Here is a 13,838-nt window from a genome sequence, read left to right on the forward strand (position 1 = left end):
AAAGCCACCAACAGCACTCAGCTTAAGCTCGTTGGGCGCAGCACCAACACCAACCCGTGGCCCTAGCCCAGCCTGCTTAAACTTTTTTGTTTCTTTCATCAAATGACAAATCCTCCTTTTTCAATCGCGAGCCAGCCGATTCACCACGGATGCGGGTTCTCGGCGTTCAATTACCTAACAGGGGCTAGACGCGCTTTTAGCGCTGGCCCCAAAAAAGGGACTTACAGAGTTGACAAATACAGTACGATAAAATTCGTGTCTATGTGCATTCATCATAAAAGAAGTCATGGCTAGTCATGCAAAATTACCAGAAATTGAGCTCCTCAACTTTCCTCTTCCTTTGGGATTATTGCACTGGCCGATGATGACTGGGTTTCTTCTCGCTCATCCAGAGGAGTCTCCACCCCTTCGCTGTCAGTGTAATCACCATCATCACCAGTCTCCTCGTCTTCCGAACTTTGACCCAGTTGGGCCACAGTAGCAGTTGAAAGATAGGAGGAAGCTCGCGCCGCTCAAAGTCTTGTGTATGGGCGGTTCCAGCCCTGAAGCTGAGGCGCCGAAGGCTTCCCGATGGGTGGCCAGAGGGGAAGCCGGCGCGCACACTCGAGGTTCCTGGACTTCCGACTCCGGTTTCGACGTCAACAACCGGTGATGGGGTGTGCTGGTCCTGGAGCTGGACATCGTCGACCCGGGAGCCCTCCCTAGATGTCCGGGTGGGATCGAACTTGTATGGTAGTGTAGGCTCGCGTGATGCGTGGAACTTCATCACGTTTGCGCAGTGTTCGTTCTCCACACGGAAGACTGACCATACACCACGGCGGAAGACTTCGGATAGTGAGACAAAGAAACTGAGGAAAGCCGAATGTTGGATGTCATTGGAGAAGATGGCATAAAAGATCCAATTGAATCGGACCACGACATCCAACACAATTGCGGCATAGTAGACCCACGCATAGCGGAAGCTTAGTTCGTCCCGCAAAAGAATGCGCTTGGCGTAGGGGTTTCCCAGACTCCAATCCATGACCACGTCCCAGATCGAGGTGTAAAGAGAGTTCAGGAGAGCGAAAGTGAGGAACGACGCTTGGAATCGTGTTTGTCTGTTGATGCGCCACATGGTCAGAGTCATGTAGTAGCCAATACCACATAGGTACTTTGCCAAGTTGAACAGATGCGGGAACGCATCCTGTGGGAACGAAAGTTTCTTTTTCTTCTTGTCATTGGCGTAACGGCGAACACACTGGCACGCACGCCAGAATGACGGTAGACAAGTGAAAACGCCCATTACCCTTGAGTGTGATGAATTGCACTTGACTGGGTCATACCAGTACGTGATATACAGGCAGAAGAAGAGTTCGATGTTCTACATATAATTAGCGAAGTCTCACGACATTGATATCGAGTACTTACCCCCATGGCATACGTATGAGAGCAGTACATATCTCCCAAGAAGAAATCCCGAAACTCGACAGTTCTGTACAACCCGGAGCACCACAAGCGCCACTGAACCCGTTAGTCGAGGAACGAAACAATCATCAAGAACGGACGAAGACTTACATTCGTGGCAGCCCACCACTTCCGACTCTGGTGATACAGCACGGGGGCTGGTAGAAAGATGATGATAACGGACAGGCCAATGAGCACCACGGGCCAGTATATATACATCTCATTAACCCATGAGAAATTGAGCCACATAAATAATCCCAGAAGAAAAAGAAAAAAACATGAAACCTAGACTACTGTCAGAGTGGAGCTCCGTGAGTATTCGATGATAGAAACGTACCTCAAGCAACTGGCGCCACTCCAGAGTGTGCCTGGTATTATATTCAAAAATGAATCTATAGTTGACCTTCGCCTTGGTCCAAACCATGCAAGCCAGGCAAAATAGCAATACATGAAATGAGATCAGAAAGTACCCGGCGTATATCTAGACAAAGAGTCAGTCAGCTCTGTGTAAGTTATACAGTAGGTGGGGGTAAAGACACCACGAACCTGTAGCAAGTAACTCGTATGAACCTGGATGGTGAGATCACCGTATAACAAATGCTTTGACGCATGCACAAGCGCCTGAATAGAAAATAAAATCCCAGCCATGAGGAAAAGGCCCGCGCGGAACGTGTTGGGAGAGTAATCTCCGGGCTTCTGCGTTGCGCTGCGGAGTTTCGTGGCGGCAATTTTGGTGTTGCCGGCCTCGAAATATCGCCCATACCAATCTTCTACCTTTCGCATCATCTCTGCTGTTTCTCCACTCTTGACAAAGTATGATTTGTTGACTCGCTCAGACATATATTCAAGGGGCTTCTCCGTATTGACCGCCTTGTCGAACTTCTTGTTGATCTTTCGAAAGGCCGTTTGGTTCAAATTGGCGTAGCCTCGCAGCAAATCAATGCCACGATAAAACTCCTGCATGGCAACTTTAAGTTGATGTTTGGCGGTCCGATACCCAGGGTCTTTGGTAGGTGAAACATCATGATGCATGTGTTCTCTTCGGTCGAACATGAACTCGCGATCCCTGGGCCGAATGCCGGGGGTCTCCAGCTGGGCCAGAGATTCTGAGTTCCTGCCAAAGCGAATGGATTTCCCGGTGAGTGTTTCTTTCAGTGTGTCCTTCAAGTGGGCAGCGTTCAACACTGCAAGTCCTTTCGGTCGATGCGGCGTATGATGGCCATTTCCCTCGGCAGCTTTCATTTCCCCTTGACGCTTGCGTGACATGACATGGAGTTGATGATGAAGTATATCGTATCGCTCCTTGGTTTCCTTCTCTTTCTTACGGTAGAAATTGTCGATCTTGCTCAGCTCCTCATCCAGCCAGGCAAAGAATTCACTATGGCGTTTCTCGACCTCTCGGCGTGAATCCGCTGGTGAAAGATCGTCTACATGAGAAAAGACACGTCGAATGAATTGCGGAGTACGATTCACCGCGAGCGTGTTGGGCGAGACCCCGGTTACTTCAGGCGGTATTGAGTCCTCGGGGGTGGTCTCGCGATGGAGAGAAGATTTGTGTCTAGTTGGGACCTTGGTCAAATTGGATTCTGGAGGAGCAGAGGCAACCCGTCGAGTGAGAACTGGTGACGAATTCTTGAGTCCCCTAGGACCTAAATTGTCGCCCGGCGGTACATAATCTTGATTGGGATCGATAGCAGGATCCGGCAGCCTGAGCGACCTAATGTCCGGGCTTTCCGCAGGGTATTGTCGGGGGGATGCCACGATACTGCCGTAACTGCCCACAGGCCCTGAAAATCGCGACCCAGGTGTTTGCAATGGCTGATGCTCGGTTGTCGGAATTGGTCCAGTCAAAGAATCGTTATGGTCCGGTGCATCGAATTCAAATGCCGAAATATGAGAAGACGCGGATGGGTATCGCATATGTTGGGATCGAGCCGAGAGTCCTGGTGTACGGTTTGCCGTTCGAAGTGCTCGAGTGATGGCCTTGATCTTCTTCTTGCCTGTCTACACAACCCCGCCGTTAGTCGCGATCCAGTGGCGTATACCTTGAAGAGGAAGAATCACCTACCTTATAGTCAAGATACATCACCCGCCATTCCGGCACCAACTCTTTTTCCAGCTCTCTGTGTTGGAATTATGGTTAACCGCTGGAATGTCTCCTTGGGATGCGTCATGGGACAGAGGGGGGGGGACTCACTTGGCGAACTTCATCCTTGCGGCGAAACGACTGTCATGGCATACCTAGCGGTGGTGGGAAGGGGGGGGGAAGGGGAATGCGGGAGCCGAGTATTCGAATGAGAATAAATCTGGCGGTGCACAAAAAGATGCAAGAAGATCCCAACGAAAATTCAAAGCACAGATCGGAGAGAAGCGCAAAAAGCCTGCACGAAGCAGAGGCGCCCCGATAAGCGTGATTGGTGGCAGCCAAGCCGGTACTAAGCCAAGTTGGACATTCGCAACAACGTAGCGGAGGTCGAGAGAAAACAGGAAAAAAGTCGATTCAGGTCGCCGGGTCGGCGTTAAGGTAAAGAAACGCCGGGGATTCGCGCGCGTCTCAAGTACCGCGAGATCTAAGTTGACGCCTCTTTTGGAGCTGGTGGCGAGTAAATTTTCCGGTGAATCTTGCAACAATCAGAGAGCTTGATGCGAGCACGTGCGACTTCATGATGCGCTCATGGTTCCCGCTGGATGCCTGAAGGTGCCTGAGGATGCCTGGAATTGCCCCATCATGCCTGAGTGTTCAGGCTTTAACGCGCCAATTGGTCAGCGTAGAATCTGATTGGTTCTTGGATCAGCTCACGGCCCCACCGGCCCAAATTCCAATGGCGTTCTGGAATTCCAACTTTGATACTCTATTCTTTCGAGGACTATAGGTCAGGAGAGCCTCCATCGCTCCTCCGATCCCTGCATATCACATGGACTTTGTCACACGCTGGTAGAGATGCAGTCTGTTTGACAATACACTCGTCATTTGATACGAGATACTCTCGTATAGCCACGAGAGCGTAACTGCTTCCAACCAATCGTGAAGATCTACAGAGTGCGTGCGGGTCTGGAATGCAGCCCTGGAATGCGCTCGGCGGGTTCTCATGGTGATGACTGGCTAGGAGAATATCTGTCTCTGCAACGTTACGCCCTATGCCAGTGAGATAGCACACACCTCCTTGATCGATCGGCCCTCATCTGGTGATGAATCAGGCAAGAGACTCATTAACTTTGCCTCACGATGTAAGAAGGTGCCTTCTCGGGGACCTCGCAAGATAAATGATGCTCTCAGTGACATCAAGAGTTGCTAGCATGTGATGGCACCTTGAAAGTAGGGAGAATTTGGTAATTGGATATCATATCATTGCTTGACTTTCCTGCCCGGGTACACATATGTGCAAAAGTACATACACCATCGGCAAGAATGCCCTATCAAAAAATTGTTCATATCTTCATCTAATCACAGGTATCCCCCGGAAGCCACTCAGTATGTCCATTTAAGCTACCGGAGCCCCGCTACCCGATGTCATTCATATCTGGCACATTTACCAGCGGCCAGGACGTTCGAAACGCTCGTGACGCTCGTAGCGGTTGGGGTCGTACTCGTCAGCACCGTGGCCACGAACGTAGTGCTCGTCGTACAGGTGCTCGGCGTTCTTCTTGGCGTGCTCGTGGGCGCGGAGACGGTCAACCTCATCCATGCCCTTGGTCTCGGCGAGCTTGTCGACCTCGGCGCCAACAAGGCCCATAAGGGCCTCCTTGGCGAAGGCGTGCTTGACGACCTTGCCTGTTGATAAAATATCATTAGACATCAGGAACCTATCTCAACCGTTCATGGGTTATATAGACATGAACACATACCCTCCTTGCGCTGGTGGTCCTCCCAAGCCTTCATTCCGGCGAAGGAAGCAGCACCGGCGATCAGCTCGTGGCTGAAGTGGCTCTCGTGGTTCTGCTCACCGTACACCTGGCGGTGAGCATCATCAGATTCTTCTATGGTCATGGGTCAGCATTCTTCCGATTTGAAACATACATCCGGAGCTCGTGGTGTGTGGTGGTGCGTATTGGGCGTGCATTATGTACGCAAACTCCCTGCAGAGGGTGCGGGGTGTATGTGACTGATGAAGATGTGTACATAGGGAGACACGACAGACAGACTTACCCCAGCCCCAAGCCATTATGAACGTAATAAGAAGTAGTTGGAAGGAGGTATAGAGAGATAGTACTCAAAAAGCGCGATAATTAGCCAAAAACAAAATAGCTCAGCTCGGGGCTATGAGGGGATTCTTATAGCCGGGACCATCACAGCGGAATACTCCAGAACCACCGGAATAATAGGTACGTATTCCACTCAGCATATTCAGGAGCAGCTCTCTCTATTGCACCCCTCTTTGTCTCAGCTCTCGAAAGCCCCACCGAATCTGTGGACGCTGTGGCTGAGGACAGCGTCTTACAGGGGTACAGTGGCAGTTCAAAAGTCGGAAACCAGGGACCAAGAAAACAGGCCGTCAAAATATGCCTCGATTTTATGTTTTTAACAGATCTTTCTGAATGTCTTTTGAACCCTCTTTCTAGATATTCCCGGCATCTGTGTTTTAACTTGTCTTTCAAAGTATAGCTGATGAGATGGGTTTGAACTTTTGCGGGTGTTGCAAACTTATGGAACACCACTGTACTTTCTTAGGATGGTCGTAGGCAGATGGAGACAGGCCCCTCCCAAACACCCCTCGGCCACGGAACCAGCGACCACTAATTAAGTGCTTTGCCCCTCCATCGAGTAAGTGGAGATACCAGATCGCACCGCCTTCTCACATTTCAGCCACTAGATAACCCGGGGCGCTAGAAGAGTGGCACCTGGGGAGAGCTGACCCAGTGAGACTATCGGCGGCATTGCGTTGTCCGACCGCGAGGACCGACATCTGTAGGGGAAACAAAATCATTTGGGCCTGATACGGGAGAACACTCCAGGAGTCCAGATTGTAGCTGGGCTTTATTCCTGGCGCAGTCTGATGCTATCCATAAACCTAATCGGGACACAGTAATACTGTATTCATACTTCGAGATTTCATCGCAACCCTAGATCATACAATTGTGACCCTGTCCAGCGCTTCTATTCTCGCCAAGAAGCGGGACTTCAAGGGTAGAGACATAATCAATCCAGCACTTCCCCTAAACCGGAGCTTTCATGGCCCAAAACGAGTCGCCTCGGGGGGTTGCGACTACGTGTCCCACCGGATCCAATGAGGCGCCGATCAACAGGACCCAGCGGGATCCAGTCAGCCCTACTTTGGCCGCTAGTCAACAAATGAAACAACCAAGACCCATTGGACCATTGTAAAGCTTTACTGCTTCTGTGTTAGTTGTTCAATCCGCACCCTTCCGGATACTATATCACGGTACTGTATCTCTTGGCCCCGTCCGAGTTGGGCGGCACATGAGGCCGGTGTTGCCGGGCTAAGCTTCTCTTGTCCGAGGTTTGTCCGCGCCTTACGAGGCCGGGAGGTCTCCTTCTCATTCTTGGCATTGGCTATGGGAGGGAGTGGCGGTGAGTATACGCCAGCTCAATTCACGTCTCTGCGTTGATTTTAGGCATACACATAATTGATGGTACGGAGCTCAACAGAATGGTAAATGGCTCATTTGGGTCTCGGTTGCATGGTGGACTGTTGGGGATTGTGATGAGCGGCCTTGGCATTACGTACATGCACCGCCCCGTGTGGCGCATGACCCAGCCACAGTTGTCTTCTGGGGCCTGAGCCTTGCCTCCTGTGTCGTCATTGTATGGAGGGATGTTAATTATAGCATGCGAGCTGCTCGACAGATGGGAAACTAAGGACCCATTGATTGAGCAAAGACAATCCCGCGAAGAACTGCCCCGATGGTTAATCAGATCACTATTTTTCGAAGACGTTACCTCCTCAGTATCTGAAGGAATGAACGAAATGATGTGGTTACTGTCAATATCATTGAACCGAAGTATACAACTAATTAATAATTTCACAAAGAGAGCCAATCACCTAGTGTTGATGGTATGACTGGGTCAGGTCATGATTCCATGCATACGTACAACAAAAGCGAGCCTAAATCACTAGGCAGGATGAAACCACACCTAAGTACCCCAGAGTACTCAATCTGTTGTGGTTATCAGCCTCAGAATGGGGATTTTTATCAGAGGGTTTCCAAACTGGCTTGACTGTCTGGAGGCTGGCAGACAACTAATACAATTCGGACCGAGTGAAAAGAACTCAACGTCTAGTCTTAAATGTTGGAAAATTCCGTGGTATCCAATGTAATTACCAAGCATGGCACGAGAAGAGAGGGATTGAGAGACACACGCAAGAATATCTGCAGGATGCCTCATAGACTAGGCACTAACAGACCTATCTCGTCATAATAGATACTTTTTACGAACAGGAGATCAGGACAAATGTTGCGATCATAGAGAATACTATTAGCCCGAGCTTGACATGCACATGAATTAGTGCAATGGAGATAGAATTTTGCCATATCTTGTTTGGATGCGATCCAAAGCTTCAAATCTTGGTGTCGCTAACCTAAAGCGTCAGAGCTTGTGAATTTCCAGCTTCAACAAACAGCTTCAGACAATTGCATAGCAAATATCTACCAATAAGTCACTGCTGGCAAGACAGATCAAAGCATTTATCGCTTTAAATATCACTAAACCAATGGTTGTCGCAGACCAGCACCCTTAGGTAAGCAAAAATATGTACTGGAGACCGGCTAATAAACCAAATCTCCAGTGTGGTTATCCATACGCTGCTCATTCTAGCTACTTAATCTTGAGGACTCTGTTACTCTTTCGAAAACATCCATGGATCTTTCTGTTAAGTATCTCCAACTTAGTCGATAGTGGATATGACTATGCTGATATGCAGATTATACTGTTAAGATTCCTTCTGATCTGAAATGTGATATCGGTTTGTTTAGAAATTGACTCGCCAGGTGGGACCAATCTATAAAGCGAGGAAAATCTATATCCAAATCGACTCCGGTTACATACAAAGAGCTCTCAGCAGTGGTTTTTGTGATATACTAACTGGCTCTATATATTATTATACCGTATAAAATCTCATCTTCCGATTCACGGTTGTCTCATGAAGGAAATCGCATTCTCAAAGCATGCAATTATTCCCCGCATGCGTAAGGGGCACACCGCGACCAAATTAGTCGCTCATTAATATTAGCTACGGCGACATTCCAGTCGCGAACATTTTCCAAGTGTAAACCTCATGTCTGTCAAACATTTTACCCAAGCTTTGCTCTTCCCGGGGCCCCACACTGGCTGCACATGCCAAAATCCCGGCTAGACCAACGACCAACAACCACACCCCGAGGGGGGCGCCGCCTTCAATCGCTTCTGGCTAAGTTCGAATTGAAATTAACACATGCAAACAACAGCCAGACAAGCATGAAACTCATTCGCTCTCCTAAAGAAGAAACATCCTGGCTAGCAAATCTTAATGTTACCTTGCGAGGCCGAGGCTAGCCTCGAATCGGCGGTCCCTCCGGCCCTAAATCGCCACATCCGAATAGGCTCTTCAACTCCACACGATTCTACAAGGAGGGTCCAGGGTCCGAATTCTGGGCGATATCGCCATAGCTGCTTCACATCCTGGACTGGTTGAACTTTCTTACCGAGAACAGGGTCTATGAGTGTTCAGCTCCTGCAAACAATTCTGCAGAGGCTTAGGTGCTGTGTTCTATAGCGTCCTTTGAGGCCTGTCCATACTACAGAGGTCAAAGACTCCTCCCTCGGCTCTTCGCTCCACGCAATTCGGATAGCAAGCTACTTGTTTCCCGCAAAGCCGAATAGCCTGAATATTGGCCTGTGGATCGTTTCAGACCAAGTATCGAAGTGTGGCTTAACATTCTGGCCTTGATGACAGAAATACCATGGGATAACCGAAGGCGATGCTTTCGGGGCTTCATAGACACCAATATAAACACTGGCCAAGACCGTTCATGGGCCGCACAACGGGCAAAAGACGGATATTCTGCGGGGCCGATCGAGAGGGAGTAACCCATTTAGTGCAATCTCAGGCCGGGCAACATGCCACGCGTATGCTCTAATTTGACGGGATGCGAAGGAAAAGATGGTGGACCGGCCCGATCAGGACAAGAAAGGGACTTGTGGGGTTGGGGATATCAGGCACCAGCCAGTACTGGCATTGATTGGGGTGGTTAGCTTCGGACTGAGTAGCCAGTCATGTTGCGAGAATACTTTTAAATCTTTGTGAAGAAGTGCTCGGATGGCGTCGAATACGACGAGAAGCCCTTCCCCGCAGCATTTGACCTATCGGCATTGACCGAAATCTGCAAACCCCCCGTCATTACGGGTTTGACTGGGGAGCGCTGCAGGGATGGGGAACTTCTGGAATATTCATCACATCTTCGAAGCGCTAACGAGTATTCGGTTCGGAGTTGAGTGAAGTCTGTTTACCGAAATTGTCCTGAGATCATGTTTGGCTGCGCAGCATCGAAACTATAAAGAGGAGATCTACTCGTCAGGGCCATCATTTTTACCAGACTCTTCGCATCTCTTTATCTCGACTGAACAGCGCTTTATCTCGTCGAGTTCGTCTAATATCAATGTCTCGTCTTCTCTACGCGCTTGGTGCGCTGGCCTTGGGCCAAACTGCGCTGGCGGCTCCCCAGTTGTCTCCTCGTGCTACTGCCAGTTTGGATTCTTGGCTGGCCACCGAGACTACTTTCGCCCTTAACGGAATCCTAAACAATATCGGTGCCAGCGGTGCTTATGCCCAGAGCGCCAAAAACGGCGCTGTGATTGCCAGTCCTAGCACCAGCAACCCAAACTGTAAGCAACTGAATCGGTCCTCCTTTTTGTTCTCCATCAGATCCTAACAGGTCTAGATTACTATACATGGTCCCGAGACTCTGCGCTCACCTTGAAGGTTCTCATTGATCTCTTCCGTAATGGAAACCTGGGCCTGCAGACCATTATTGAGGAATACATCAATGCACAGGCTGATCTGCAGACCGTATCCAACCCCTCTGGGGATCTCTCCAATGGTGCTGGCCTCGGTGAGCCCAAGTTCAACGTGGACCTGTCCGCATTCACTGGCGCCTGGGGCCGTCCTCAACGCGATGGCCCCGCTCTACGCGCCATTGCACTGATTGACTTTGGTAACTGGCTGATCGTATGTTCCACTACCTGAAAATTGATAAAGTATACTGACTGTATTAGGATAACGGATACCCTAGTTATGCTGTCAACAATGTGTGGCCAATTGTCCGCAACGACCTGTCTTACGTTGCTCAGTACTGGAGCCAAACTGGCTTTGGTGCGTTCCAATCTCCACAGCAATTCTCGTCGAAGATTCACTAATATTCCTTCAGATCTCTGGGAAGAAGTCAACAGCATGTCCTTCTTCACTGTTGCTAACCAGCACCGTTCTCTTGTTGAGGGAAGCGCCTTTGCTAGCCGGGTTGGAGCTTCTTGCTCTTGGTGCGACTCGCAGGCTCCCCAGATCCTCTGCTATTTGCAAAGCTTCTGGACCGGTTCCTATATCAATGCGAACACTGGCGGTGGTCGCTCCGGAAAGGATGCCAACACTGTTCTCGCCAGCATTCACACCTTTGACCCCGAGGCAACCTGCGATGATACCACCTTCCAGCCATGCTCTTCTCGTGCCCTTGCAAACCACAAGGTCTACACCGACTCGTTCCGTTCTATCTATTCACTTAACTCTGGCATCGCTGAGGGTGTTGCCGTCGCTGTTGGCCGCTACCCCGAAGACTCATACTATAACGGCAACCCGTGGTTCTTGTCAAACCTGGCTGCCGCTGAGCAATTGTACGATGCGATCTACCAATGGAACAAGATTGGTTCTATCACTATCACTAGCACCTCTCTGGCCTTCTTCAAAGATGTCTACAGTTCTTCTGCCGTCGGCACCTATGCTTCAGGTAGCTCAACCTTCACAGCCATCATCAACGCTGTGAAGACCTATGCCGATGGTTACGTTAGCATCGTACAGGCTCACGCCTTCACCAACGGTTCTCTCTCAGAGCAATACGACAAGAGCAGTGGGCTCTCTCTCTCTGCCCGTGATCTCACCTGGTCTTATGCCGCACTGCTCACTGCGAACATGCGCCGCAACGGCGTCGTCCCTCCTTCGTGGGGCGCTAGTTCCGCCAACACCGTCCCTTCTTCTTGCTCCATGGGCTCTGCTGCCGGCACTTACGCTACTCCCACCGCAACCTCCTGGCCCAGCACCCTGACCAGCGGTACCCCAGTTTCCACCACTTCTACCTCTACCTCTACCTCCTCCGGCTCATGCACTACCCCAACCTCCGTTGCCGTAACCTTCGATGAGCTTGCCACCACCACCTATGGCGAGAATGTTTACATCGTCGGTTCTATCTCGCAGCTGGGTAGCTGGAACACCGCCAATGCCATCCTCCTAAGCGCCAGCCAGTACACTTCTAGCAACCCATTGTGGTTTGTGACTATCAATCTCCCCGCCGGCACCACGTTCCAGTACAAGTATATCCGGAAGGAGACAGACGGGTCAATTACATGGGAGAGTGACCCCAACCGCTCTTACACTGTGCCTGCGGCATGTGGAACCACCACGACTACTGAGAATGATACATGGCGTTAAAGTAGAGGCAGATCACAAGTTCTTGTGGCTACATCCAATATGGAAATTCGCTGCGAGATATCCTACAAGTGATGATCAGACGGAGAAATGTAAACGAAAGCGCACGATAGTGTATTAAACAGCCTTGATTTCCGATTTATAGCTTCAATGAACAAATTTTGTAACTCATTACGTTACCTTTTCCATCATTGCTAGTCTCAGCCGTCCACGGATCTTTCAATATTATTCTAGTTGGCGATTTCTCAACACGGTCTTGGGTGGCTGGAATTCAAAGTCTCGAGATTGATTATCAGATGAAAGAACATCCACTGAACCAAAGTGGACCTGAATTTGTTGAATGGGATTCTCTTGGTTTAGCCTATTAAATCCACATCAGAGACAGACACCAGTGAACTAAATATATAGTTCGGCAGATCCTTATCCTCAAAGGTCGGTAAATCGTACGTGACAGCACCCACAATTGTCACTTTCCCTTTGCCAGTATTTCATGCATTAGATAACCCAGTAATAATTTACATTGTCTCGAGAACTCCATAGATTGCATTCATGATCGTGGCTCGTGCCAATGGCGAACTTCTGGTCTCTCAGCCACACTAGATTATCGCGAAGATAACAACAGCCACAGACAGCCACAGACAGCCACAACCTTAACCAGCCCCTCCATGCGACCCTCTTTTCCTCTGAAGCTTTCAGTCAAGCTCCAGCCAGGCCGAATTGGCCGCAGAAGACAAAAAGAAGAAATTGCCCTTTCTTATATATTCACCATGCCGACAAAAACGCCCACCCAGTCCGACTTCCCCTCCAATCTCACCGTCACCATCACCCTCCCTCCTTCTTCCACCTCCACACCAACCCCGAACATCCTCCTCCTACTACACGGCATTGGCGACTCAGCCGCAGGCTTCACATCATTCGGCCGCGCCCTACGCCTCCCCGAAACAACTATCATCACCATCCAAGCTCCAGCCCCGCTCCCCTTCGATCTTGGCGGCTTCCACTGGGGCGACGATCTATCCTTCGACAGCCGAACCGGCGCACTAGACATGGACGCAGGATTCTCGCGGAGCACAGCTCTCCTCACGAATGAAATTATCCGCCAGGTACTCGTTGAAAAATGCGGCTACCAACTACGCGAGATCATGATCCTGGGATTTGGACAGGGCGGTATGGTCGGTCTAGCCGCGGCGCGGGAGTTAGGCAGCGCAGCTGGAAAGGAGAATCAGGACCGGATAAGTGGGGCACTCGCAGGCGTGATTTCTATCGGGGCACCATATGCACTATCTGGCACGCGTTCTGGCGCGAAGAATCGCTCGCCAGTGCTGCTTGTTGCGGGACGGGACTCGGAGGCTGTGTCGGATGGGGCGGTGCGTAGGACGAAGGATGTCTTTGAATTCGTGGAGGTTAGTCGGTATGCGCGGAAAGGGGATGGAATGCCTTCGAATCGGGATGAGATGCTTCCTGTGATGCAGTTCTTTGCGAGGAGGTTGCGTAGTCGACAGGGTGTACCGGAGGGGAGTGTTGAGATTGGGTGATATCCTCTCAAGCTTTGAGAATTGTGTCTACGATGTATGAATATCATGAATTATAGAAAGTTCTTGAAGGTGTGATTGTATATTACTTTTATGGAACATCCCATGCCAGACTTGAGTTCGGCATCTGCGAGGCGACTCTGCTTCTCTTTAGTATTCGATTTCGCTTCGTTTAGGTATTAGAGTATCTCGACGTTGATTCCATTCTATAGAACATTCAGGAGTTTAGGGGCCT

General features: G+C 50.0%; 4 protein-coding genes across 4 annotated transcripts; 2 read left to right on the forward strand and 2 right to left on the reverse strand.

The window, feature by feature from the left end:
- Positions 1-346: 346 nt before the first annotated feature.
- Positions 347-3,654, reverse strand: N7458_002979 (SPX and EXS domain-containing protein; the record flags this gene model as incomplete). Its single annotated transcript, XM_056906362.1, has 7 exons — positions 347-1,360; positions 1,408-1,500; positions 1,555-1,728; positions 1,781-1,924; positions 1,990-3,447; positions 3,512-3,566; positions 3,641-3,654. The coding sequence occupies 7 exons, from the start codon at positions 3,652-3,654 to the stop codon at positions 347-349; spliced, it is 2,952 nt and encodes a 983-aa protein (XP_056770469.1).
- A 1,319-nt stretch (positions 3,655-4,973) lies between these two features.
- On the reverse strand, positions 4,974-5,606 carry N7458_002980 (DUF3759 domain-containing protein; the record flags this gene model as incomplete). Its single annotated transcript, XM_056906363.1, has 3 exons — positions 4,974-5,215; positions 5,290-5,421; positions 5,591-5,606. 3 exons carry the CDS (start codon positions 5,604-5,606, stop codon positions 4,974-4,976), a joined length of 390 nt encoding a protein of 129 aa, XP_056770470.1.
- A 4,432-nt stretch (positions 5,607-10,038) lies between these two features.
- N7458_002981 (Glucoamylase) lies at positions 10,039-12,074 on the forward strand (the record flags this gene model as incomplete). Its single annotated transcript, XM_056906364.1, has 4 exons — positions 10,039-10,264; positions 10,321-10,607; positions 10,655-10,751; positions 10,807-12,074. 4 exons carry the CDS (start codon positions 10,039-10,041, stop codon positions 12,072-12,074), a joined length of 1,878 nt encoding a protein of 625 aa, XP_056770471.1.
- Positions 12,075-12,838: 764 nt separating this feature from the next.
- N7458_002982 (alpha/beta hydrolase) lies at positions 12,839-13,606 on the forward strand (the record flags this gene model as incomplete). Its single annotated transcript, XM_056906365.1, has 1 exon — positions 12,839-13,606. The coding sequence occupies one exon, from the start codon at positions 12,839-12,841 to the stop codon at positions 13,604-13,606; it is 768 nt and encodes a 255-aa protein (XP_056770472.1).
- Positions 13,607-13,838: the final 232 nt, after the last annotated feature.

Source organism: Penicillium daleae (assembly GCF_028827525.1).
Source record: "Penicillium daleae strain IBT 16125 chromosome Unknown utg000002l_segment0_segment0, whole genome shotgun sequence".
Classification (NCBI taxonomy): Eukaryota; Fungi; Ascomycota; class Eurotiomycetes; order Eurotiales; family Aspergillaceae; genus Penicillium; species Penicillium daleae.